At 34.0% G+C, this 23,287-nt stretch overlaps 1 protein-coding gene across 5 annotated transcripts in view; it reads left to right on the top strand.

Annotated features, from left to right (window-relative positions):
• LOC136041019 (sodium channel protein para-like) overlaps positions 1–23,287 on the top strand; it is a 592,014-nt gene that overhangs the window by 544,962 nt on the left and 23,765 nt on the right. For all 5 annotated transcript variants that reach the window (XM_065725536.1, XM_065725532.1, XM_065725534.1 and 2 more), the window contains 3 exons: positions 10,196–10,333; positions 14,549–14,927; positions 20,948–21,868. In XM_065725536.1, coding sequence (XP_065581608.1) covers positions 10,196–10,333; positions 14,549–14,927; positions 20,948–21,868 — 1,438 coding nt within the window. The remainder of the gene's footprint in view (positions 1–10,195; positions 10,334–14,548; positions 14,928–20,947; positions 21,869–23,287) is intronic.

Raw genomic sequence — 23,287 nt, 5'->3', positions numbered from 1 at the left:
CCCGGCTCAGTAGTAAACGAAACTCTAAAAAACGGAATTTTGATGCTAAAATATACCTCAAAAGAATCAGATTTTCATGCTGATTTTAAATATATAAGTTTCATCAAATTGAGTCTTTGTCATCAAAAGTTACGAGCCTGAAAAGATTTGCCTTATTTTAGAAAATAGGGGAAAACCCCCCCCCTAAAGTCACAGAATCTTAACGAAAATCACTTCATCGCATTTGGCGTATCAGAGAACTCCATAACGAAATTTTCAAGCTTGTATCTACAAAAATGTGGAATTTCGTATTTTTGCCAGAAGATAAATCACGGGTGCGTGTTTATTTGTTTGTTTGTTTGTTGTTGTTTTTTTGTTTTTTTTTCCCAGGGGTCATCGTATCGACCAAGTGGTCCTAGAATGCCGCGAAAGGGCTCATTCTAACGGAAATGAAAAGTTCTAGTGTCCTTTTTAAGTGACAAAAAAAATTGGAGGGCACCTAGACCCCCTACCACGCTCATTTTTTCTCCGAAGTCAATAGATCAAAATTTTGAGATAGCCATTTTATTCCGCATAGTCAAAAACCATAATAACTATGTATTTGGGAATGACTTACTCCCCCAGAGTCCCTGGGGGAGGGGCTACAAGTTACAAACTTCGACCAGGGTTTACATATAATAATGGTTATTGGGAAGTGTACAGTCGTTTTCAGGGGATTTTTTTTTGTTTTGGGGCTGGGGTTGGGGGGAGGGGTCTATGTGGGAGGATCTTTCCTTGGAGAAATATGTCATGGGGGAACAGATATTCAATGAAAAGGGCGCAGGATTTTCTAAAATTACTTTTAAAAAAAAAACAATGAAAAAACAAACATGGAATTTTTTTCAATTGAAAGTAAAGAGTAGCATTGAAACTTAAAACGGACAGAGATTATTATGCATACGAAGGGTTCTAAAAATACTTTAGCATAAAGAGCGAGGTATTTAGGAGGAGATAAATATCTCGCTCTTTATGCTATAGTATTTTTAGTGATTTCAACTATTTATTCTACGGCCTTTCTGATTCAGGGGTCATTCTTAAAGAATTAGGATGAAACTTACGATTTAGTGTAAAGAACGAGGTATTAACGAGGGTACAAACCCCCTAATATACATAATACAAACTAAAGAATATAAAAGTTTGTTACGTAAGTTAATTCTTAAGTTATGTATATTTTTTACTAATAAAAAAATTCGTTAAAAATTAAAATTTATAGTTGCCTTTTTATGTAACCGAAAAATTGCATGGCAACTAGGCCTCTTTCCCCATCCCTTATTTCTCAAAATCGTCTGATCAAAACTAAGAGAAAGCCATTTAGCCAAAAAAGGAATTAATATGCAAATTTCATTTTATTAATTTATGTGTGGAGAGCCAAAATCAAACATGCGTTAATTCAAAAACGTTCAGAAATTATATAAAAAAAACTAGTTTTTTAAACTGAAAGTAAGGAGCAACATTAAAACTTAAAACGAACAGAAATTACTCCGTATATGAAATGGGTTGTCCCCTCCGCAATCCCTCGTTCTTTACGCTAAAGTTTGACTCTTTGCCACAATTCTGCTTTTTAAAACAATTAAAAGCTTTAGCGTAAAGAGCGAGGGATTGCGGAGGGGACAACCCATTTCATATACGGAGTAATTTCTGTTCGTTTTAAGTTTTAATGTTGCTCCTTACTTTCAGTTTAAAAAACTAGTTTTTTTATATAATCATTAAAGGGTTACAAAATGTCGCACTTTTTTATTTTTGTCGCGCTTTTTCGGTCATTGTCGTACCGCAGTACGTACGACACAAAAAACGACCCTTTTCGATGAAAAGCCAGAAAGTGTCGCTCAAAGGTGCTATGGTTTCTTTGTCTATTAGAAAATTGAATCTAATATGTGGAAGAAAAAAGAAATTGCCAACATTGACCTTTCTGTGTTGGTAGTGTGAATAAAATATAGCATCACCTCTAATTTGTTGATGATATGCCAGTTCAAGCAATTTGATCAAATGATAAAGAATAAAGAAACTTTGCCGAGAAGAAAAAAACCTGAACGTTTGAAATTTAGGTTAATTACTGCTCAGTGAATTTGGTCCATTTTAACCTCACGATCAGTCATGGAACGAAGTAAGAACCAACAAAAAAAAGAGAAACAATAAAGGTTTCAATAATAAAAGTAATAAGTAATCAAACAGTTCGTGGTAACGAACTGTAGTAAGGAGCGATCCGGCTCAATAGTAACCAAAACTCTAAAAGGATGAATTTTGATATCAATAGCTACATCAAAAGAATCGTATTTTAATGCTGATTTTGAATATATAAGTTTCATTAAGTTTAGTCTTAGCCATCAAAAGTTACGAGCCTTAACGAAAATGACACCATCAGATTCAACGTATCAGAGAACCCTATTGTAGAAGTTTCAAGCTCCTATCTACAAAAATGTGGAATTTTGCATTTTTTGCCAGAAGACAAATCACGGGTGCGTGTTTATTTATTTTTTTTTTTTTTTTTTTCCCAGGGGTCATCGTATCGACCAAGTGGTCCTCGAATGTCGCAAGAGGGCTCATTCTAACGGAAATGAAAAGTTCTAGTGCCCTTTTTAAGTGACCAAAAAAATTGGAGGGCATCTAGGCCCCCTCCCACGCTCATTTTTCCCCAAAGTCAACGGATCAAAATTTTGAGATAGCCATTTTGTTTAGCATAGTCGAAAATCATAATAACTATGTTTTTGGGGATGACTTACTCCCCCACAGTCCCTGGGGGAGGGGTTGCAAGTTACAAACTTCAACCAGTGTTTACATATAATAATGGTTATTGGGAAGTGTACAGACGTTTTCAGGGGGATTTTTTTGGTTTTGGGGGTAGGGTTGAGGGAGGGGGCTATGTGGGAGGATCTTTCCTTGGAGAAATATGCCATGGGGGAAAAAAATTCAATGAAAAGGGCGCAGGACGAATCTGGTCACGTTAGAAAAAAACGTCAAATTAAGAGCTTAATATACAATGCTGGGTGTTCGGAGCCTCTCTATTATGGAGTATAATTTGAAAATAACACAATTATACGAGCGATAAAACATATATACCACAACCATAACTCAACTAACAAAAGAACTGCTAAAAGATAACACAACTATAAAGCGAAAACAGGTGAAAACTAACGGGAAAATAAACGAACTAAGAGGTGGAAGGGGCCCAGAGAAAAAATATAATCCTTTTTCAATTTTAAACCTAACTTCCGCAAAGGAGTAATAATGTCAGAAGCCCCGAAATACCGAATTATTTTCTTTTCAAACAGTTCGTGGTAAGGAACTGTAGTAAGGGGCGACCCGGCTCAATAGTAAACGAAACTCTAAAAAACGGAATTTTGATGCTAAAAGATACATCAAAAGAATTAAATTTTTACGCTGATTCTAAATATATAAGTTTCAATTAATTTAGTCTTTGTCATCAAAAGTTACGAGCCTGAGAAAATTTGCCCTATTTTGGAAAAATGGGGGAAACATCCCCTAAAAGTCATAGAATCTTAACGAAAATCACACTATCGCATTCGGTATATCAGAGAACTCTATAGCAAAAATTTCAAGCTCCTATCTAAAAAATGTGGAATTTTGTGTTTTTTGCCAGAAGACAAATCACGGGTGCGTGTTTATTTTTTTGTTTGTTTTTTTTTCCCAGGGGTCATCTTATCGACCAAGTGGTCCTAGAATGTCGCGAGAGGGCTCATTCTAACGGAAATGAAACGTTATAGTGCCCTTTTTAAGTGACCAAAAAATTGGAGGGCAAATAGGCCCCTCCCATGCTCATTTTTTTCCAAAAGTCAACAGATTAAAATTTTAAGATAGCCATTTTGTTCAACATAGTCGAAAACCATAATAACTATGTCTTTGGGAATGACTTACTCCCCCATAATCCCTGAGGGAGGGGCTGCAAGTTACAAACTTTGACCAGTGTTTACATATAGTAATGGTTATTGGGAAGTGTACAGACGTTTTCATGGGGATTTTTTGGTTTGGGGGTGGGGTTGATGGGAGAGGGCTTTGTGGGAGGATCTTTCCTTTGAGGAATATGTCATGGGGGAAGAAAAATTCAATGAAAAGGGCGCAGGATTTTCTAGCATTACTATAAAAAAAAACAATGAAAAAATAAACATGAACACGTTTTTTCAAATGAAAGTAAGGAATAGCATTGAAATTTAAAACAAACAGAGATTATTACGCATATGAGGGGTTCTAAAAATACTTTAGCATAAAGAGCGAGGTATTTAGTGATTTAGTGATTTCAACTATTTATTCTACGGCCTTTTTGATTCATGGGTCATTCTTAAAGAATTGGGACAAAACTTACGATTTAGTGTAAAGAGCGAGGTATTAACGAGGGTACAAACCCCCTCGTACACATTATAAAAATATAAGAATATAAAAGTTTGTTACGTAAGTTAATTCTTAAGTTACGTATATTTTTTACTAATAAAAACGTTCGTTGAATATTAAAAGTTCTAGTAGCCTTTTTAAGTAACCAAAAAATTGGAGGGCAGCTAGGCCTCCTTCCCCACCCCTTATTTCTCAAAATCGTCTGATCAAAACTAAGAGAAAGCCATTTAGCCAAAAAAAAATTAATATACTAATTTCATTTCAATAATTTATGTGCGGAGAGCCGAAATCAAACATGCATTAATTCAAAAACGTTCAGAAATTAAATAAAAAAAACTAGTTTTTTTAACTGAAAGTAAGGAGCGACATTAAAACTTAAAACGAACAGAAATTACTCCGTATATGAAATGGGTTGTCCCCTCCGCAGTCCCACGCTCTTTACGCTAAAGTTATTAATTGTTTTAAAAAGTAGAATTGTGGCAAAGAGTCAAACTTTAGCGTAAAGAGCGTGGGACTGCGGAGGGGACAACCCAATTCATATACGGAGTAATTTCTGTTCGTTTTAAGTTTTAATGTCTCTCCTTACTTTCAGTTAAAAAAACTAGTTTTTTTTATTTAATAAGTAATAAGTAAACAATAATAAATAATAATATACAACAATAATAAGCTAAGTATTAGTGTTACGTGATATCTAGGATAACATTAGTTGACAGATGACGGTAAACTTTAAGTATTGTGTATTATTTAAGGTTTCGGGGAGTGGTGTTCTTTTTACCAGGCTAACACACCAGCAAAGGGGTGACACTTCTGGTAAGTATGCAGTTTTCAGCATAAATTAGCTAGATTGAGATTGAATGCATCACTTGATGCTGTTTTTATTCTCTTTTTTACTTCAATAATCATTTCTTGAGAAATTACAGTTTGAGCCATTAAAGGGACTAAGAGGGTTCGAAATAGCGGAAGGTAGCCAAAAGTCTAAAAAGTATTGGCCTACAACGCTAATTTCAAATAAAGAAGATTCATTAACCTTAGTGTTACCCATAGAAACGGAATTTTAGTATTAATAGACACATCAAAAGAATCGCCTTATTATGCTAATTCCAAATATATTAAATTCATAAAGTTCAGTGTTATGCATCAAATGCTACGGGCCTGAGAAAATTCGGCTGATTTTCGAAAATTTGAGAAAATACCCAGTAAAAGTTAAAGAACCTTAATTAAAGATTCAGCGTATCAAAAAACACTACTGTAGATATTTCAAGCTCCTGTCTGCAAAAATGTGGAATTTGTTAATTCTTGCCAGAAGAAAGATCACAAATGTGTGTTTATTTTTTTGTGTTTGTTTTTATGCCATGGGTGATCGTATCGAACCAGTGGTCCTATAATATCGTGAGAGGAATCATTTGAACCAAATTTAAAAATTCTAGTGTTTTTTTAGGTGACCAAAATATTGGAGGAATCGTTTGGAAAGTTCGTTTTAAACTTAAAACAAACAGAAATTAATCCGTATATGAAAGTTGCTGTCCCCTTCTCAACACCTCGCTCTTATCACAGTTACTTTTGATTATTAAAAAGGAAACTAGGACTTCTGATTTCAATTTGAATGCGCCACATCCAAATTTTATACGATATACGACTACCCTTTCTAGAAAAAACTTAAATGTTGATAATGGGCAATCACCTTAGCTCATAGTTCTTGCCCTGAGGGCCATGAAGGGGTGGGGGGTCCATTCCTAAAGACATAATTTCTGAACCTTTCAAATATGCTTAAAAAATGGCCATATTAGAATTTTGATTGGATGTGCTTAGGGAAATTATGGGTGTGGAGGGAGGTGGCTGGTTGCCCTCTAATCACATTTGACTATTAAAAAGGGTACTAGAACTTCTGATTTCCAATCCAATTGGTCTCCTCCGAATTTTATACGAATCCAATGCAATGAGTCCCTCAGAAGTTTATACGACCATCCTTTCCATAAAAACTTTAAATGCCCCCAAGACATAGCTTATAGCCTATGACCCAAGGACTGTGAGGAGGGGGTACTATCTTCAAACACATAAATGTTGAATCTTTCAACTACGCTGAATAAAATGGTTATCTTAAAATTTTTATTGGATGTATTTGGGAAAATGATGAGTGTGGGGGGTGCTGGTTGCCCTCCAATAACTTTTGACTATTAAAAAGGGCAATAGAACTTGCAATTGACAATCAGATGAGCCCCTTTCGAAGTTTCTACGATAAATCCTATACAAAGTGCCGTGGTAAAAAAAAAAACACAACAACAAAAAGAAATAATACTTTGTGCCAGCATCGCTCTTTAACTAAGAAGTTCCAAAAACTAGTTAAAAATCAGTATGCAGGCTTGTACACTTTGTCGCAGTTTTGTGTGACAAAATCCCGGCTTGTCGTATTTTTTAGGTAGAAAAAAAATAATTTTTTAGCTCTCTTTGTTGTACGTTGCATCAAACATTTTTACTACGTTTTTACGAGTCAAACAAAGATTTCGGGTGGGGTGGTTCAAACTCCCTACCTCTTGAATATGGCCTTTAATGATCCTCTGTTTTGCTGAACAGCGGCATTAGCGAAAGCTGCAGGCTTATACCAAAATGAGTATTTAACATCGCAAATAATACAAGAAGAAGTAGAAGAAGCAATAAGAGAAATTGCAAATAACATATCTCCAGGAATGAATGGGATTCCTTACGAATTCCATTCGGAAGATTTGACTGAGATATTATCAAAAATGTACATTGGGATAATTTAGCCGTCCTGGCCGAGTGGGTTGGTGCGCTGGATTCGGGATCCTTTGTCTGGGAGGGTGAGGGTTCGAGTCCTAGTGTACCCAATTATTTAGTTTTGGACGGGGGTCAGTGACGTGACTCTGTAAGCTCATTCAGAGTCAACCCAGCTCTAAATGGGTACCTGGAGAAATCTGGAGAAGTTAAACAGGAAGGGTGTGCAAAAACACAGGATGGTTGGCCCCCAACCCCCCATTGCACTTCCTGTCTGAAGGGCCAAGAAACGGAGATCAGCACTGCCGGTAGGGACTGTAAAGTCTAATGCCGTATTCTTTACCTTTACAATGGGATACTTAACGGAGAAGAACAGAAGATAGGTTGTCTTGGGTGATGAAGCTACTACTTAAGAAAGGAGATCCTGAGGATTTACGAGACTGGAGGCCAATAAATGTAACAGACTGTGACTACCACCTACTTTACAAGATTCTAGCAAAAAGACTTTAAAAAGTGCTGCAAGAGATGCTGAGCAAGAACCAGAGAGAAGGACTGGAAAACCGTAAAACATCCGATGTACTGCACACGGCTAGAGACCTCATAATACTTTCGCATAAACAGAAGAAAAGCATAAAAGCTAAATTTCAAATAATAAGTCATGATATAAGAAAGCTTTTGACAAGATTAGAAGAATTACGCTATTTTTAATAATGGAAGCATACGGGTTTGATAAAAAAATAATTATAGCTTAGATAGAAAAGAAGTGTGAGAAAGAAGAACACGTAATAATCGTTGGAAGAGATATGACTGACATATTCTAAGCAGAAACTGGATTGAGTAAGGGATGCCCCCTTAGTCTATTACTTTATGAGCTCTATTTTGACCCCCTACTAAAATAACTGGAAAGTAACGGCTGGAGTAGATTTGAAAGATTTAAAGCTGGATCTTAAGCACTTCGTAGACGACCTCGTGACCTTTACTTTAACAGAACAAGACTATGAGAAAACAGTGAGGCATCTGGAAGAAAACTGCAGGACATACTAAAATCAAACAAAGCAAAGTACGAAACCATGAGCCTCGGACACTATGAAGAACGAACTCTGTCAGGGATACCCGTTAAATAAAAAATAATGAGACTGGGAAAGGACGAAAACAAAATTTGAGAATATTGCAAAAAGAGATTACTAGAAGCATGACGGCTCACTAAAGAGCTCAATATAGACAAAATCTTTCGGTTCTAAAGAATATTTTTCATATACATGCTTCGAAATTTTCTGATATTTTGAATGTTGTGAACTCTTTTACTCTAAGTTGTACAAATTTTCTAAGAATTTAAACGTTGTGCGCATTTTCAGTCAACTACCTATTGATCGTCATCATTAAATTAGATTTGTTTAAAAAAGCGAAATAAATTAAAATAAATACAATTGTTCTGTAACAAGGCCGATGTTGCGACCCATAAACATAGAGATTCTTCACTATCACACAGAACGGCTCTCGCTTCATTCCTTAAGACAGCCACACGCCTTTTCCGAAATTACTTATTAAAACTAACTATTTATCATACAAGCATAATTTTTTGGATGCTGTGGATGACACATTTACAGTTCTTTATTTAAGTAAAATACGCACCACGTTTAAATTTTTCGAAAATTTTTACAAGTTTTAGTAAAAGAGTTCAGAACATTCAAAATATTCAGAAAATCTTGAAGAATGTATGTCAAAAGTATGCTTTAGAACCGAAAAACTTATTTTCCCCTTTTTAGTCCATTTGTAAAACGTGGTTTTTAAAAAATATGTTTTATAAATTATCTATTTAATAATAAGTTGTTTTTATAAATAATTTATTAATTATTTATTATTAATTTTATGGATGCTGTGGGTGACACACTTACAGTTCTTTATTTAAGTAAAATACGCACCACGTTTAATTTTTAGAAAATTTTTACAAGTTTTAGTAAAAGAGTTCAGAACATTCAAAATATTCAGAAAATTTTGAAGAATGTACGTCAAAAGTATGCTTTAGAACCGAAAAACTTATTTTCCCCTGTTTAGTCCATTTTGTAAAACCTAGTTTTTTTAAAAATTTGTTTTTATAAATTATCTGTTTAATAATAATTTTTTTTTATAAATAATTTATTAATTATTTATTATTAATTTTATGGATGATGTGGGTGACACACTTACAGTTCTTTGTTAAGTAAAATACGCACCACGTTTAAATTTTTAGAAAATTTTGACAAGTTTTAGTAAAAGAGTTCAGAACATTCAAAATATTCATAAAATTTTGAAGAATGTATGTCAAAAGTATGCTTTAGAACCGAAAAACTTATTTTCCCCTGTTTAGTCCATTTTGTAAACCCTGGTTTTTTTAAAATTTGTTTTTATAAATTATCTATTTAATAATAAGTTGTTTTTATAAATACTTTATTAATTATTTATTATTAATTTTATGGATGATGTGGGTGACACACTTACAGTTCTTTGTTAAGTAAAATAGGCACCACGTTTAAATTTTTAGAAAATTTTGACAAGTGTTAGTAAAAGAGTTCAGAATGCTCAGAAAATCTTGAAGAATGTGTGTCAAAAGTATGCTTTAGAACCGAAAAACTTATTTTTCCCTTTTTAGTTCATTTGTAAAACGTGGTTTTTTAAAAGTTTGTTTTTATAAATTATTTAATTAACTCTTTTTTTGCCTTAAATTCTGTAAATCGTGCCTTCTTAGTTCTTCAATACATATTATATTTATTATGCCATGGATTTCTGGACACGTCAAAAAAAAATCCTAGATTTTTTATTTCAACAAATTTAAATTGCATAGATAATTGACCGGATTTTTTTATCACTTCTGGAATAATAGACTGAATTGCAGGATAATTGAGTGCTTGCAAGATTCGAAAATTTTAAAATGTTAGGGAAAATAAAGCTGTATGCAAATTCAGAGCCAAACGGATAAGAGGAAAGGGCCGAAATAAGCATCTCAATTTTGGGCGACCAACAGACGGATAGAGAAAGGAAGTTAAGTAAAACATGATAAAAATGGACATGATTAACCCTACCCCTAACTCTTTCTTTGTAGGGATATAACCGTTTTCTTTTGCAGGTTGGACAGCAACCAATACGAGAGGTCAATATATACATGTACCTTTATTTTGTTTTTTTCATTATTTTTGGCTCCTTTTTCACGCTCAACCTGTTTATTGGAGTTATCATTGACAATTTTAACGAACAAAAGAAGAGGGTAAGCGGTTTTTGATTTATTGACTAGAATCGAAGACTGTTAGGTGACATGAATGAAAAAAAAAGAACCAATGCACATGCTCTTTTGTGAGTATTGGCGAAATTTGTTTTGTCCCTTCCCTAATAAACCTTTCCAGATCACCTAGACTCCTCCCCCAAAAAGTTTTTTCAGAAAGTTTCAAGTTCAAGACACCGACTTTTGTTTGAATTCTTTGTCCCTCTGAAGACATAAAAAAATTATAATACTAATTTTTATCTCCATATGTAGAACTTGGATTTATTTTGCAAAAAAGCCTAACGCCGGGCACAAACCTGTGGTCCGAGATGGACTGTCTGATCCTCCACCTTTTCACCCAGCCGATATTCGTTTTAAATATTTGGTGCATTCATATGTACAAGCGAACAGGTGCCATAGTTGTTTTTTTTTTTAGAGTTACAGACACTCACTAATTATGTAAAGTATGATGAGTATATAAGATAAAACAAATGGTGAAAAATTACCATACAAATTACAACGAGAAAAATAAATATAAATATAGATCGTACTATCTTAGACTACACTGCTTTCCCTTGCGTAATTTAAGAGAGAAAACATGGACATGGTTGGATAAAACAGTGGAACAAAAAAAAAACTTTAAATAATACAAAACTGAATACCTTGACTCTACGTCCGAGAGGCTTTATCAACGAAAAAGAAAAATCAAAGTTAGATTAAATTAAATTAAAAGTAACATATAAAGAAAACACAAAAGAAATGAATAAATAAATTTTTTTTTATTATTTGTATTCTTCTTTAAGCGTTGTCTAATTTAAATAGAATTTTATTTTTCTCCCGTTAATATAGCCTCCCAGTTTGTCTGAATTGGCGAATAATCAAACAGTTCGTGGTAACGAACTGTAGTAAGGAGCGACCCGGCTCAGTAGTAACCGAATCTAAAAAATGGAATTTTGATCCCAATAGTTACTTCAAATGAATTGCATTTTAGTGTTGATTTCAAATATATGAATTTCGTCAAGTTTAGTCTTACCAATCAGAAGTTACGAGCCTAAGAATGTTTTTTCTTACCGTTTTTTAAAAGTAGAGTTGAGAGAAAGAGTCAAACTTTAGCGTAAGGAGCGGGGCGTTGAGGAGGGAACTGCCCTTTTCATATACGAAGTAATTTCTGTTCGTTTTAAGTTTTAATATCGCTCCTTACTTTCAGTTTGAAAAACATGTTGTTTTTTTTATGTAATGGTAGTAAAGATCCTTCAGTTTTGGGTAATTGAGTGAAAAAGGCGAATAGTGCTAATAATGTTAAAGTAGTAAAACTTTCTATTTGTACTATTATTTTGGTATTGAAGCAATACCCGATGATACCCGATGATTGCTTATAATGTTAAAGTAGTAAAACTTTCTATTTGTACTATTATTTTGGTATTGAAGCAATACCCGATGATACCCGATGATTGCTTATAATGTTAAAGTAGTAAAACTTTCTATTTGTACTATTATTTTGGTATTGAAGCAATACCCGATGATACCCGATGATTGCTAATAATGTTGAAGTAGTAAAACTTTCTATTTGTACTATTATTTTGGTATTGAAGCAATACCCGATGATACCCGATGATTGCTTATAATGTTAAAGTAGTAAAACTTTCTATTTGTACTATTATTTTGGTATTGAAGCAATACCCAATGATACCTGTTGATTGCTAATAATGTTGAAGTAGTAAAACTTTCTATTTGTACTATTATTTTGGTATTGAAGCAATACCCAATGATACCTGTTGATTGCTAATAATGTTGAAGTAGTAAAACTTTCTATTTGTACTATTATTTTGGTATTGAAGCAATACCCAATGATACCTGTTGATTGCTAATAATGTTGAAGTAGTAAAACTTTCTATTTGTACTATTATTTTGGTATTGAAGCAATACCCAATGATACCTGTTGATTGCTAATAATGTTGAAGTAGTAAAACTTTCTATTTGTACTATTATTTTGGTATTGAAGCAATACCCAATGATACCTGTTGATTGCTAATAATGTTGAAGTAGTAAAACTTTCTATTTGCACTATTAGTTTAGTATTGAATCAATATCCGATTATTCTTTTGAAATGGCTATTGTTTCAGACGAAAAGAAAGGCTTGTATCTTTATCATTTCATGCTTACTAATAAGTAGGCTTATAAAAGGGACGATGCTGGGGCATTGGTTATTTTTTAAAGGAAGAGAAAGGTTTCATTTAAACGTCTTGCATCTACCAATAAGGAGACCTAAACAAGAGGAAAGACGTTGTCGACGACTCCAAGGTTCCTTGGCATAAACATTAGTAGAAACTTTATTTCTAAGCGTCTAATACATGTATTAAGACACGGCAAAATCTTCTTCCTGCAATTGGTGTGTAAGTATCCGAAGTTTAGGAGCCTAGTATAAAGGCCGCATCCAGGGAGGGAGAGGGGTTAAGTTATTTGACCCCCCCCCGAGCTGTTTATGTGATTCGTAAAAACGTAACAAAAATGGATATAATCAAGTTTTTATGCGTTTTTTGTCAGGTTTATTTTGTGTAAACCCCCTCCCCTCCCGAAAAAATTCTGGTGTAATCCCCCTCCCTCAAAAAAAAAACATCGGATACAGCCCTGCCTAGGATTATAATGCTAATTGTTATTTTTAGTCATTAATTGGTTATTATACCCACTAACATGGCGTTTATAAGGCATGAAGCTAACCAAAAAGAAACGAAGTCAGTAACGCTTAAGTTCCCCAACATTATCCCCCTCTACATGGCAGTAAAAGAAGGTTACGGCTCCTGGAACGTTGTAAAAGGGTCATTTTTATGACAAGTAGTGATGTCAATTCACAAGAATCTAGGGAATGGGGGTTAAGTGAATGGTTCAAAATCTGTGGGTGGTAATTTTGCTTTCTTTCCTGATTGTTTAGATAAAAATAACAAAACAGGATTTTTCAAATTAAAAATACAAAAATAGAGGTATTATTCGAAATCTAGGAGGGTAATTACCTAGGAGTGTATTACCCCTGCCATCTCAATTAAAGCCCCTGTTGCCAAAAAAGAGTAATTTTTTTTAAATACTGCGTTGTTTTGCCCTTTCGTATATTTTTCGTCTTCTAACGGGTAAATTTACCCTTTGCGTCGTCACTTTTTTTTTAAATCCCACCTCCTCTCCTTTCAGCGGCACAAACATTTCAAACAAAAACTATTTTAAAAAATTTACAAAAAACTAAATGCCACCTACACTTTACTTTACTTGAAAATAGTAGACGAAGAGTGGTCTTCGCATTATTGAACTACTACCTCTAAGCGACATAAAAAATGCTCTCAGGGGTATTTTTTGAAATCTAGGAGGGTAAATATTTAGGGGGTTATTACCTCTGCTCTCTAAATTAACGCCCCTGTGGCCAAAAAAGGTTTATCTTTTAAATTGTTTAAAATTGCGTAATTTTGCCCCTTCTTATATCTTTTATGTATATCTTTATTTCTTTCGTATATCTTTTCGTCTTCTAACGGAAAATTCTTTGCGCCACCGCTTTTTTAAATCCCACCTCCTATCCTCTTAGTGGCACCTGACTACACTTTACACTTTAACACCAAATATTTTAACATTTTTTTACTTAAAAATAGCAGCCGAAGAGTGGCCTTCGCATTATTGTACTATTGCCTCTAGACGTCATTAAAAAAATGCTCTCCCGCAGATGGGACATCCTTCCGCTGCAGGAAGTGCCCGTTTACGGTGGACCCTTTACAACATCAAATAACAAACATTTTTTGATTCCAATTCAAGAAGAGGCCACATCAAAGGGCGCTGTCACTTTTCACTTTTGGGGGAACATATTTTCCAGTCATTTATTTGCTTTAAAGAGGTTTTTCTCGCTCACTAGCAATAACAATTAGCCACTGACACCAAATTGTAACAGTGATCTTCATTGCTTATAAAAGTGTTTTTGCTCATCTAGGTTTTGCCCAAAAGGGGTTGAGTTTAAGCCACCTTTCCTTCCCTCGTTTGAAGCATAAAACGGAAACGTCACTTCATGCCTAAGGAATTGCCAGGAACACTTTTCTATTTTTGAATCTTTCTCCCTATTTGGTAGCCTATTCCTCTACAAAAACCATAAAAATATGGGGTATGATCTATCAGAAATATTTCATTTCTGTGGGTTGTAATTTAAATTTATTCATGGAAAATTTCTAAGTTTTTCTGTCTACTTTTTTTTAGGCTGGTGGATCTCTTGAAATGTTTATGACTGAAGATCAAAAGAAATATTACAATGCCATGAAGAAAATGGGCTCCAAAAAGCCTCTAAAAGCCACACCAAGGCCAAAATGGCGGCCACAAGCAATTGTTTTTGAGATTGTTACGGATAAAAAATTTGACGTGATAATTATGTTGTTCATTGGCATAAACATGACAACCATGACACTAGATCATTACAAACAGTCAGAGAGCTTCACAATGCTGTTAGATTATTTGAACTTAATTTTTATTGTTATATTTACTACTGAGTGTGCTTTAAAAGTTTTTGCACTGAGACATCACTATTTTGCTGAACCCTGGAATTTATTCGATTTTGTAGTTGTAATTCTTTCAGTTTTAGGTAAGTTTTTCTTCTTTCTCTTCTTATCACGTAATGCTATCAGACGAATTTAAATTAAAAAAGAAGCCAAAATTTCACTTTGACAGCAGAATTCATATTGGCAAAAGGAAAATATTTTTCTGTGGCGAATATTCCGTTTAATTCTCTATTCTAAATGATGTGAAAATTTGCTTTGCCGGCTCATAAAATTTTTCCGGCTGATACTAAAATTCTAATGGCCACGAAATAAAAGGCTATGAAAGGAGTATAAATTTCACTTTCCGTCAAAATTTTAGGAGAGGAGTGGAAATCCGAAAATTTATTTTCGAAAATTAATTTTCGAAAAAATTAAAAAAATTATTGGGTGAATATTCAGTTCGTATCTATTTTTGATCCGGGTAGGAAAACGGGTTTCGCCTGCCGGCAAAAATTCTTCTTTTTCTAATGATATAGTGGTGTAAGTCTATCAGCTAAGAGAAGTCTAAATTCCGCTTGGGTGACAAGATTCAAGCTAGTGGAGGAAATGAATTCTAAATGGGCGAATATTTGGTTTACAGATTCGCATCTCTTTTTCACTGAGGTAGAAAAATTGGCTTCACCGTCAGAAACCAATCTTGTTTTCTTTGACTTCGAGAAGTAAAAATTTCACTTCGATAGCGGGATTCACGTCGGTGGAGTGAAGAAAGCTTTTATCTGGCCGAGTATTAGGCTCGTATCTTTTTGGAACGTGGGTGGAAAAAACCGCTTTGGTGGGTCTATTCTAATCGTGTAATGCTATCTGGCTAAACTAAGTTAGAAGAGAAGTCAAGTATTCACTTTGAAAAAATGATTCATCAGAGTAGAGGTAGAAAAAAAGTATCCTTTTTGTAGAAGAGTATTTATTGACTCTGGCAAGAATGAATTAAATTACAATTATGAGGATCACACATCTTTCAAAAAAGCCTTTTAATTTTGCGATGGAATTTACCATCCCACAGCTTAAGAGCTAAATTTTATCCTGTTTTCTGTAAGTTTTAAGTTACTTTTGTTGGAGGAAGGTAGTTTTTTTATCTGGCTCATTTATACAGCCATATCGCTTGTTTGTTTTGTTCGAAGAAAATTGTCCTCTCGTATCGAAGCCTACCCTAAGCTGTTGTAATTCAAAATTTTTAGTATTGCAGGTATAGATATACTCATAATATTCAATATGCCAAACATCCATATGCTATGCTAATTATTTATGCTAATTTGCTTACATCTGTGTTCTAATTAGTTATGCTAATAGTCAATTAATTAAAACATGGGTATGCTATTTTTTCCTGCAAAAAAAAGACATTTTAAGTACGGCTTAGATGTGCTCCGAACTTGAAGAATTCTACTCTTTTAAATTGAATAAAAAACACACTTTCTGCTAATATCTCGGTACAACAGGGAAAATTAAATATATTTTTTTTAAGATTTCCGGGAAAATCCGTGGTGGGCTTACATTTTCGGTCGCTTATTCGGATTTCTTTTCCAAATTATGCTAAGAACCCTCAATCTATATAAAATAGTTTTTGGTCAGACAAACGGAAAAATTTATAATGGGCGATACAGTAGGCTCATTTAATGCTGTACCAACGTCCCAACGTGTGGCGCAGGCCCTCATGTTGGGCAATATTTTGGTAAGTCATGGGGAAGACGTGAACCCTTCAGCTGAATATGCTTTAGAGCCTTAATTTTTAAAAGAAAATATATTTCATGACAATTATGTCACATTAATATGCACTTAAAAAAAGCAAAAAAGATAAATGATGGTATTGCGATGACGTCATATATTGTATAGAAGGTGTTGCATTCAGGCAATATTTTTCATTAATATAAACCATACCTAAAGGACGACCCAAAAAGACATACCAAGTTAAAGGCCTTCTTAGCATCTTTCAGATAACTCACGTAAAATTTTGAACAACAGTATTGAATATCACGAGGGGGGCAATAGGAATTTAGAAATGCCAAGATGGGGCATGGTTCAAAATCAGTTAGGAACCCTTTATTTAATTTATTATATGGCCTAGATTCCTATCAGCCTCCTATATTCTTAATGCAACATCATTTGATGATTTTGCTATTTACGTCATTCATTAGGTCTTAATTTTACAAATCAGTTCAAAGTACTTTATCAATTTATTTTAATATTTTTTTATTATCTATTTGCTTTTTTCTGTAAACTTTTTCATCAAATAGATGAAGTCTGCTGCCTTTAGCATCGGACAGGACCTTGAGTTAGGCCATCTGAGACAAGGTTTAAATGTTTTACTAAGTAAATGAGGATAATAAATAATTTTGTTTATAGTTAATTTAATTTTTTCTTTACAGTTTTTTTTAATGGGTCAACTCACTTGTAGTAGGCTGTGTTGTTTTACAGAGCTCAGAAGTATCCATGGCTGCCATCAGCACAGCCTCTGAACACTTCTTTAAAAACAGAGAAATGTTGAGAGTTTACAGTCACATTTTCCAGGACTACTTAGACTAACTAAGAAATCTAGGCTTTTGTAATTACTAGCTGAGGAGACTATGTTTAGTGCTTTGCATGAATGCTTTATATGTTTTGAGACATTCTCTGAAATAAAGAAGTTAAAAGCGTCTTGTTCAAAAAGAGATCACTTTGATATCTGGTGAACTTTCATAGCTTATACAAAGCTTGCAACATTTTTTGTCAAATTAAAGTTGTTTTTTTAAAGAGTTCATTCAGCCCCAATTAAGCATATAAAAATAGCTTCCAAGAGGCAAAAGGTTGTTAAGATCGAGGCTGTTGAAACTGACATGAGGTTGTTTTCACTAAATTTTTGTCGATTCTTCTTCTTGATTTACTTTTTGTCCCAACATTTTGTATACGTTTTTCTCAAACTAGGCATATTGACGCTCTAATACTTCCTATTGATTAAACATCATTGCTTCGCAAGAATAAAAAGATGGGGGTCTTTCCGGGTTGCAGCGGTCGGTAGCAATCTAGTAAGAGACGATCACGCCCAATGCTAGGAAATGTAGTAATCCATAACTCCTTAAAATAGAGTCATATCAAAAAACAAAGACTATTATTAGAACCACCTTGTTCGAAACCCCTATATAGGAAACTGCCATACTTTAGCTTGAACAACAAGGGAAATATATTGGCTTGAAAATCAAGAAAAGTGGCAGCAACCACGATATTCTGCATTAACGGCATCTGTTTTCTTTTCTATTTTTCTTCTTTTCCTCAGATAGTTCTGCGCTGGAACATCATAGAGTCCCGTTTAATGGCTCATTTTAAAGGAAATTGATGGGATTAAAAACCTCTTGTAATTAAAAATAAATTATTTACTAAATAGAATCAATCTTTCCACTAAAAGCTGCTTTTTCCCACGACACTGTAATAGCTGTTTATGTTATACACTATTACGGGCGATAAGTAGCCTTTGTTATTATAACATCAGGAATTTGTTACTTCTATGTGCTTTTGCAATTTAAAAGAACATTTAAAACAAAACCAATATTTTTGCAGAAAACTGCATTTTCATATACTAGATAATGAATGTCGTCGTAATTTTATGTTAAAGAATGAACCCCTTTCCATAGTGACTGAGATAATACAACAAATTATAAGTTGATGATCATGGAACTATATCAGGGTTGCAGTAGTAGCTAGCTATAGAATAAAATGTATTTGCGATAATAGCCTATAGGCCATGGCAAAAAATATAGACAAAGAACAATTACAAAGAAATTGCACAAATCCTAACATAATACTGCAAAAATCTACTTCTATGGTTCATCGCGAGGCAAAGGAATCTTGCCAAGCTTCTGGTACCTATAGAACACTCATCCTCAGAAACTCTCACCAGCCACTCAAAATCATAATCCCCCCTACCCACCGCTTCAAGTTTCTAATCACTCAGCTAAGACATCATGTAGTATACGCTATCATCTAAACCTCCAAACATAGGACATTAATAAGGACCGGATATTGACCTTTCCTTCCCGATAAAATTTCTTCTTTGGTCCAGTGGCAAACTATCAGCCCTCATTTCAATTAATAACTTTATTTCATTTTTATTCAAACCCACCTTAAAAAAATAATACTTCACCCTAAATTTCATTCGACCAACAATTAAGACCCAGTGAATTCAAAAGCAAACGCTGGGCCTACAATGCCTGTATTTCTTGGTCCTGTGAAATCCTTTCCACAATCAACTTACTTGGCCCCCATATCCTCGAGCCCTAAGCCATTCATCCCATATGGCTTAGTCACACTTATCTAATACAGTCTTATTTTTTGGCCACCTTCTACCTGAGCTGTCCTTCAACATTTCTAAATAAGCTGCCTTCATCACCCGCACCCATGAATCATTGAAAAATTTTCCAAAGCCTAACCATGTTAATTAGCCTACGACTTCTTAAAGAAAACAAATTTAAATCAACTCTAACTACTAAACTGCTTGTATGCTTACTTATTCCTAGCCACTTCTTAGAATATCCTAATTGCACTGTTTCTATCTCCCTTCTCATACCCCCAAAACTCAGATACATAGTGCATCAAACGTAAAATTTTAGCCTCTTTTAACTACTTGAATCTTTTTAAAAACCCTAAGCTGACTTCTTAATACCATATTACAACATACCTTACCTTTTTCGATTCCACTTTCTATATGGCTACTAAATGAATTTCCTTTTATTTTAAACTTTACATCTAAATACGACCATTCCTCCAAAAATCTAACCTTGCTACCCTTAAAACTAAATTTAACATCCTCCACAAGTCTATCACATTTTCGGAATGCTTACACTACGGTTTTATCCACGTTCAGTTCTAACTTTTTCCCATATAAATAATCACCTAAAACATCAAGTAATTTCTGAAGGTTCCTTTGTGAATCGGTAACCAAAACAATATCATCTGTGAATAACACCATGTAAATGGATACCTAAACTGACCAGCGGTGCCTCCTTCTTTCCCATAAACGCCACCACAGAATTTATAAACAGGGCGAATAATTTAGGAGACAATGTGCAACCCTTTTTAACACCTTTATATCCTCTAACTACCCTTAAGACTTGCCTACCAGCTCTCACAACTACTCTAGTAAACTTATACATTTGTAATAAAACTAACACAAATGGGATCGGAAGACCTATCTCTAACAAACTTTCTATTAATAGAAACTTGTAAACATTATTAAAAGCTCCTTTAATATCTATAAATGCCGTGTATAATCTTTCTTTTTTAGCACTAGTATATTTATTTATTAAATCGTGCAGACTAAATCCGTCCCAAAGTTTTCTCCAAAACCCGTCTGAACCTTATCCAAAACACTCCTATTTTTTGGGTCTCCAAAGAGGACGGGGTCTTTTCTAAGTGTCCTATAGAGAAATTAAGACAATGTGAAATCTGCTCTTCGCAGTTTGTGTACAAGCTACTTAAAGTATAGTATCCTTATGACTGATAATAAACTAGTTGAAACCGGGCTTAAGACTTTGTAAGGGCATAATGATCAATGCAGAAGTACTGCTGCTTTTGATTAATCAAATTAAAATATTAACAAACTTTGTTTTCCTGCCTAAACATACATAATGCATCCATTTTACTGAAAATGAGTTCAGATATTCTGAAATCATAGCGTTAGTTCTCCCTATTTGTTTTTTCAACCATTTCCTGGAGCTACGATTCTTATCCACCACCCCTTTAGAAAATTACACTGTGTCTAAAGAATAAAACAGCTCGTGTTAAAATATTACAAATTTGCAAGTTATTTCAGGTTATATGCCGCTGTTGTTACGTCTACTGGTTTATCTGACCTGTTCACACTTTTAAGATAATATTTTAAAGATTGTTTGATAAGGTGTTCTCAAAGGTACGATCAGCAAGATAATGTGTCTTCAGTTATGCTTTGATCCTCCTGATCTCCAGTGTCCTCCCTATCTTTTCTTTGAGAATGGCTTAGCAAATTTTGCGTGGAAATGTCAGATGAGATGCTTAGGCGTAGCCAATAATATTTACAAATTATGCCAATGTAAAATGTGGCTAATATTTATATTTTTTTTAGGTTTGGTGCTAAGCGATTTAATTGAAAAATACTTCGTATCACCAACATTGTTGCGAGTTGTTCGTGTTGCGAAAGTGGGACGAGTGCTAAGATTAGTGAAAGGAGCCAAAGGGATCAGAACTTTATTGTTCGCTTTAGCCATGTCCTTACCTGCCTTGTTCAATATTTGCCTTTTATTATTTCTTGTTATGTTTATCTACGCTATATTTGGAATGTCGTTCTTTATGAACGTTAAGCGCCGAGCAGGACTTGATGACACCTTCAACTTTGAAACATTTGGAAAAGCCATGATCCTCCTCTTCCAAATGTCAACATCCGCAGGATGGGATAGTGTCTTAGACGGAATTATAAATGAAGAAGAGTGTGATTTGCCCGATCCAGAGAATGGCTACGCTGGTGATTGTGGCTCAGCCACAATTGGCATTGCCTACCTACTATCCTACTTAGTAATTAGTTTTCTAATTGTTATTAACATGTATATCGCCGTAATTCTAGAGAACTACTCACAAGCCACTGAAGATGTGCAGGAAGGTTTAACTGATGATGATTATGATATGTACTATGAGATTTGGCAGCAATTTGATCCTGATGGAACACAGTACCTACGCTATGATCAGCTCTCAGAATTCTTAGACGTACTTGAGCCACCTTTACAAATACACAAACCAAATAAGTATAAAATTGTTAGTATGGACATACCAATTTGTAGAAATGACCTTATTTATTGTGTTGATATCTTAGATGCTCTTACTAGAGACTTCTTCGCCAGAAAGGGAAGTCCTATTGAAGAACCTGCAGAAATAACTGAAGTAGTTGTGCATACAGATCGACCAGGATATGAACCAGTTTCTTCTACCCTATGGAGACAGCGGGAGGAGTACTGTGCTCGCCTTATTCAGAATGCATGGAGGAAACATAAAGGTAATTTTAATTAAATTTAATTATATTAATAATAATTTGTTTTATCAATAAAAAAAGATACATACATCAATAACAATGCTTAGAGGCTGTAGCCTGTAAGTGTGATGTAACACACCATTAATAAAAACAGGTCAGTCAAAGCAAGAATAAATGAATGAAGAAAAATCACAAAAACGGGTTTGTTTTGCCTGATCATAGACAACCAAACCACACCCACAAAAAACAAAAAATGAACTCTCCTTACAAACACTCTGCAAGCACAAAACAAAAGAGAAGAAAAGCAAAAGAGAAAAGAGTTGAAAAGCAGAAGCACAAAAACAAAAGAGAAGAAAAGCAAAAGAGAAAAGAGAAGAAAAGCAAAAGCACAAAAACAAAAGAAAAGCAAAAGAGAAAAGAGAAGAAAATCAAAAGCACAAAAAAAAGAGAAGAAGAAAAGATCGGGTTTTATAAGGCCAACAAAATACTGGATGCAACAAAAACTTCAGCAATATTAGGGAATTTCCCCCTCTGCCAGCCATTCTCCTTCTCCCCATAAAAAATAACAAAATAGACGGCTGATAACGGGCATTAATTGACACCTTATCTACATGATAACCTTTCAATGAACTATTTTATTGTACTGCTATCTAACAAAAGAACGGTTTGTGTTCTGCTTTTTTTTTATTGCTGGTAGATGGTTCAGCGCTGACATCTAGTTTGCTATTAATAAAAATTAGGTGGCGATCATTCTATAAGAAAATTAGGAATGTTCAAAATTCTCAATGTGTTCTTAGCAATGTTTAATGAATCGTTGTATATTGCAAGTTAAACTAGCGTAAATAATTTTTATTAATCGACTTTTTGCACCTGCAAACATCATTTCAAAAAACCAGAAAGAAAGATAAATTAGCTTATAGCCTACTTAAGTTTCAGAAAGATGCGCCATTGTAAAGTGCACACATTAGAAATTTCTTGAAGACACGATTTCTATAGAACTTGTATTTTCATTTAATTTTCAGATTGCAACGAAGTTAAATTCTCAGTGACTAGCCTAGCAACAACCACTAACAATCTCTAAAACTGCCGAAAACCAACGATAACTAGTGTCGATGGCAAAGAAACAAAAAAAAGGAAATCAAGAAATAGCCAGAATAATAAAAAAAACAAAAAAGAAACAAAATGAAACAAAAAAAGGAGATCAAGAAATAGCCAGAAAATAACAAAAAACAAAAAAGAAAAAAAAAGGAAATCAAGAAATAGCCAGAATAATTACAAAAAACAAAAAAGAAACAAAAAAAGGAAATCAAGAAATAGCCAGAATATTAACAAAAAACAAAAAAGAAACAAAATAAGGAAATCAAGAAATAGCGTGAATAATAAAAAACAAAAAAGAAACAAAAAGAAACAAAAAAAAGGAAATCAAGAAATAGCCAGAATAAT

The sequence above is a fragment of the Artemia franciscana genome, chromosome 21 (genome assembly GCF_032884065.1).
Source record: "Artemia franciscana chromosome 21, ASM3288406v1, whole genome shotgun sequence".
NCBI classification, from domain to species: Eukaryota; Metazoa; Arthropoda; class Branchiopoda; order Anostraca; family Artemiidae; genus Artemia; species Artemia franciscana.
The sequence above is the reverse complement of the archived record's forward strand: the minus strand, read 5'-3'. Positions and strand labels throughout refer to the sequence as shown.